This window comes from Monopterus albus, unplaced genomic scaffold (assembly GCF_001952655.1).
Source record: "Monopterus albus unplaced genomic scaffold, M_albus_1.0 scaffold151.1, whole genome shotgun sequence".
Taxonomy (NCBI): domain Eukaryota; kingdom Metazoa; phylum Chordata; class Actinopteri; order Synbranchiformes; family Synbranchidae; genus Monopterus; species Monopterus albus.
Window position 1 is genome coordinate 297,295 of NW_018128031.1, and position 5,243 is coordinate 302,537.

Below are 5,243 nucleotides of genomic sequence, written 5' to 3' on the forward strand. Positions count from 1 at the left end.
ATTCTCATCATATCCTTTTGCGGAGAGGGAACTGTCAGATCTCAGTAACAGCTGACAGCTGAAATTAGGGCTTTCTTCGGGGACTGGGTCATAATGAATGGAAGATGTGTGTGCACATGCCTGTGCAAGTCTGAGCATCTTCTCTGAATTTTAAATAAGGTGTCTAGGTTTGTCTGCGTTATTTACATGTTTCCTCCTGGGGTCACCTGGATTTTTATTGATGCTGAGGCAGAAACAATCTGAGGCAGTCAGAGACAGATATCTCAAAACTTGGTCAAATAAAACACAGCTTTGAGGAGCTAGATAGCACAAGAGGTAAGTAAAGAAATCCAAGTAAGGAAGTTTCAGTCCAACCCTTTAATAACAGTTTTGTGCTGGTCGTTAGAAAGTCCTGATAATGTTCCTCATATTGAGCCTCCTCCACTAAAACTGTATGTGCATAGAAATGTTCTTACCATGCCTCCATTTCTGCATATAAGGAAATGTTTTCCTAGAGGTGTCTCATGGACAAAGCGGTGAAGTTGCAAGAGAGAAGCAGGACAGGACTCAAACCTGAGGCGGTATCGGGTGAGAGCTGTGTCCGAACACTTCCTGCAGCAAAACCTGTTGGGAACGGGTGATAAGCCATTTGTCACTTTCTTTGCACATCTTATGTCGACCTCTAAAGATGTGCTCTCTCCTGCAGGCACAGGCTGCAGTGTCTTCCAGCAAGGTTTAACACTTGCTTGGAGGTAAATCAGAACCTGCATGCCTTTTAATAGGCTGCGGGTGTCTACCATTTATCATTGGCTACGTACAGTGGTGTGAAAAAGTGTTTGCCCCCTTACTGATTTCTTATCTTTTTGCATGTTTGTCACACTGTAATGTTTCAGATCGTCAAACAAATTTATATATTAGTCAAAGATAACACAAGTAAACACATCATGCAGTTTTTAAATGAAGGTTTTTATTATTAAGGGAAAACAAAATCCAAAACTATAGAGCCCTGTGTGAACAAGTGTTTGCCCCCCTGTCAAAACACTGGTTTATCGCACCTGAGTTCAATTTCTCTTGCCACACCTGTTCGCAATCAAGAAATCACTTAAATAGGACCTGCCTGACAAAGTGAAGTAGACCAAAAGATCCTCAAAAGCTAGACATCATGCCGAGATCCAAAGAAATTCAAAAACAAATGAGAAAGAGAATAATGGAGCTCTATCAGTCCGGAAAAGGTTATAAAGCCATTTCTAAAGCTTGGGGACTGCAGCGAACCACAGTGAGAGCCATTATCCACAAATGGCGAAAACATGGAACAGTGGAGAACCTTCCCAGGAGTGGCCAGCCGACCAAAATTACCCCAAGAGCGCAGCGACAACTCATCCAAGAGGTCACAAAAGACCCCACAACAACATCCAAAGAACTGCAGGCCTCACTTGCCTCAGTTAAGCTGAGTGTTCATGACTCCACCATAAGAAAGAGACTGGGCAAAAATGGTTTGCATGGCAGAGTTCCAAGACGAAAACCACTGCTGAGCAAAAAGAACATAAAGGCTCGTCTCAGTTTTGCCAGAAAACATCTTGATGATCCCCAAGACTTTTGGGATAATACTCTGTGGACAGACGAGACAAAAGTTGAACTTTTTGGAAGGTGTGTGTCCCATTATGTGTGGCGTAAAAGTAACACCGCATTTCAGAAAAAGAACATCATACCAACAGTAAAATATGGTGGTGGTAGTGGGATGGTCTGGGGCTGTTTTGCTGCTTCAGGCCCTGGAAGACATGCTGTGATAAGTGGAACCATGAATTCTGCTGTGTACCAAAATATCCTGAAGGAGAATGTCCGGCCATCCGTTTGTGACCTCAAGCTGAAGCGAACTTGGGTTCTGCAGCAGGACAATGATCCAAAGCACACCAGCAAGTCCACTTCTGAATGGCTGAAGAAAAACAAAATGAAGACTTTGGAGTGGCCTAGTCAAAGTCCTGACCTGAATCCAATTGAGATGCTGTGGCATGACCTTAAAAAGGCAGTTCATGCCCGAAAACCAGAGAAATTGAACTCAGGTGCGATAAACCAGTGTTTTGACAGGGGGGCAAACACTTGTTCACACAGGGATCTATAGTTTTGGATTTTGTTTTCCCTTAATAATAAAAACCTTCATTTAAAAACTGCATGATGTGTTTACTTGTGTTATCTTTGACTAATATATAAATTTGTTTGACGATCTGAAACATTACAGTGTGACAAACATGCAAAAAGATAAGAAATCAGTAAGGGGGCAAACACTTTTTCACACCACTGTATGTGCAATTTCATGGCACTAGAAATTGGTAGGAACCGCCCCTCTTTATGGGCCATGTCAATAAAAACAATGAAAACCAGCACTGTTATATTTCAATATGGACATTCTCATGTACTGGTAAGCTAGGACCAAAACACTGGGACTGGGATAGGTGAATATTTGAATTCTGACAGTAACTGATGAGGATGAAAGGGCGTCAGCTTCATAGTTATTTAATAGGCTGCATTTGGCCAAAGCATTAGTAAATTAATGTCTAAAGCCATAAATTATATTCAAGTAGATTAATTATATAGTTAATTATATTAAAGTATTTTTAATATAATGTGCATTTAGATAAAATGTGTTTGCATTTATAAGACAGCTGGTCCATCATTTACTCATGCAGGGTCTGAGACAGTCCTAAATTTGTTTGCAGAGCACAACCAAATTAGCTAAGAAAATATTGATAAATCCTGGATTTGTGCATAAATTGTTCATGCACATGGTTTAAGCACAGATTTGTGTGAGTGTACGGTTTGTGAATGAGGCCCACTGACCTTTTGTAAATTCTGCATTTTCATTGCTTGTACTGTGGAGCTTTATGTCTTTGAAATGAGCCTTAATTGAATGACAGTGTTTACAACCTGCAGATACTCTGAAGGTCAAATTCCCTCCTCTCTTGTAATGTCTTTATGGATCATTCGCTTTATTTTCTCTTTGCTTCTGTGTGTTTCTCACCTCCTGTCTGTCTCTCTGCAGCCATTGGAGCTGCTGTGGCACTCTCTGGAAGAGTGGCTGGTGCTTATCTCCACAGAGCTGGACAACAACAGGAAGAGCCCGTCTTCGTCCTCCAGCAGCGAGATAGCCTCTCTGCTTCTCAAACAGCGAGAGGTTGACCACTCTGGCTCCACACCAAAGCTTCCTTCTTTGCTAGACCCCCAGATCATCATGGAAACAGAGATGTATGCTGACGGGGAGGATGTCATCTCCATGACAGCCAGTCGGCTCAGCGCTGTGATCCAGGCCTTCTATATGTGCTGCTCATGTCAGATGCCACAAGGGTCTGTACTCACTTTCAGTCTGTCAGCTGTCATATCTAATCACTATACTAAGTAATACACCAATCAGCCATAATGCTATGACCACTGACAGGTGCAGTGAATAACATTGATTATCTTACTACAGTGGCACCTGTCAATGTGTGGGGTATATTAGGCAACATGTGAGCATTCATTCCTTGAAGTTGATGTGTTGGAAGCAGGAAAAATGGGCAAGTGTAAGGATGTGAGTGACTTTGACAAGGGCCAAACTGTGATGGTGAGATGACTGGGTCAGAGCATCTCTGACCCAGTCACACTGCAGGTCTTGGTGGGTGTTCTTGGTCTGCAGTGGTTAGTACCTACCAACAGTGTCTAAGGAAGGACAAATGGTGAACTTGAGACGGTCATGGACGCCCACGGCTCACTGGTGATGAGGTTGCTCTACAGTCGATTAAACTTTTAAATTTCATTCATTTTTTTCAAACGATTCTATTTTCTTTGAATCTTTTTTTAAACAGGTAAAAATGAGAAACACTATACATTATCTTTATGAAGAGAAACAGTCAGGCTGTAGTGGTGACAGAACACCTAGAGTGAGGAAGCTGTTGAACTAGTATAAAACATGACCTCTATCTTGTCCTAATGACCACAGCTTTCACTTCTTTTACATATTTTTATCACAGAATGATAGACACAGTTGTGCTTTTCCCAACAGTAGAACTGTGGAAGAAAATGGATTCACAGAAGATGCACAGTGAGCTGCAGAGTGACATGAGTACCAGCTAGGGTTGCAACAGTATGATATTTTCATGGTACAATAACTGTCTCAAAAAATATCACAGTTTCACAGTATTACACAGTTACTATTATTATCAACTACAACGACCCTCAAGGGAATGAAAACAGTTAATTTGATTATTTCCTCTATTAGTTGATTGACTGTTTTATAAAACAATAATGAGAAATGTGTCACAGTGCTCCAAACGATAATCAGTTTACTGTAGGTGCATGACAGCACAGGCCATACACTGTTACTACTATTGCCAGTACTTCTACGGCTGTACTACTGTTGACACTAGTGCTTTTACCATACTAGATGCTATAATGCTATAGCCACAAGTACAACTGCTGATACTAATACTGCTGTCACAGTTCACTTCAATTCAGTTTTATTTGTATACCGCAAATCACAACACAAGTCATCTCAGGACACTTTACAAAGTAAGGTTACCTTACAATTATTATTATAGAGGAAAAACCCAACAAATCTCCCTTGAGCAAGCACTTAGCAACAGCAGGGACGAAAAACTGCCTTTAACGGAAGAAACCTCCGACAGACCCCAGCTCTTGGTGGGTGGCCTTCTTCCTCAACCAGTTGGGGTGAGTGGATAGAAGAGAGAGAAAAGAAGAAAAGCAACAGGACACAACAACAAACAATGAAACACTGGGCAGCTTACTACTATACCACTACTACTACCACAGTGACAACTACTACTGTTGCTAATGACTACGCTATGTAGGAGACCCAGGGGACCCACTGCTGACACAGAAACATAAAAAAGCCATATTGGAGTTTGCCAAAACTTACATGAGGAAGCCACAGTTCTTCTGGGAGAATTTCCTGTGGACAGATGAGGCTAAAATAGAGCTTTTTGATCATTTTCAGAAAACAAAATGAGGCCTTCAAAGAAAAGAACATGGTCCCGCAGTCAAACACGGTGGAGGTTCACTGATGTTTTGTGGTTGCTTTGCTGCTTCAGGCACTGGGTGTCTTGACTGTGTGTATGGCATTATGAAATCTGAAGACCACCAGTGAATTTTGGGGCACAATATAGGGCCCAGTGTCAGAAAGCTGGGTCTCTGTCAGAGGTCTGAAGTGTCCAGCAATGAGTCCAGATCTAAATCCCATAGAGCACCTGTGGAGAGATCTCAGAACAGCAGATCGG

The 5,243-nt window shown here is 41.8% G+C and overlaps 1 protein-coding gene across 1 annotated transcript in view; it reads left to right on the forward strand.

Moving 5' to 3' along the window:
• hace1 (HECT domain and ankyrin repeat containing E3 ubiquitin protein ligase 1) overlaps nucleotides 1-5,243 on the forward strand; it is an 84,769-nt gene that overhangs the window by 15,927 nt on the left and 63,599 nt on the right. Inside the window, exon 12 of the mRNA XM_020614814.1 lies at nucleotides 3,017-3,318. Within this exon, the coding sequence (XP_020470470.1) occupies nucleotides 3,017-3,318 (302 nt within the window). The remainder of the gene's footprint in view (nucleotides 1-3,016; nucleotides 3,319-5,243) is intronic.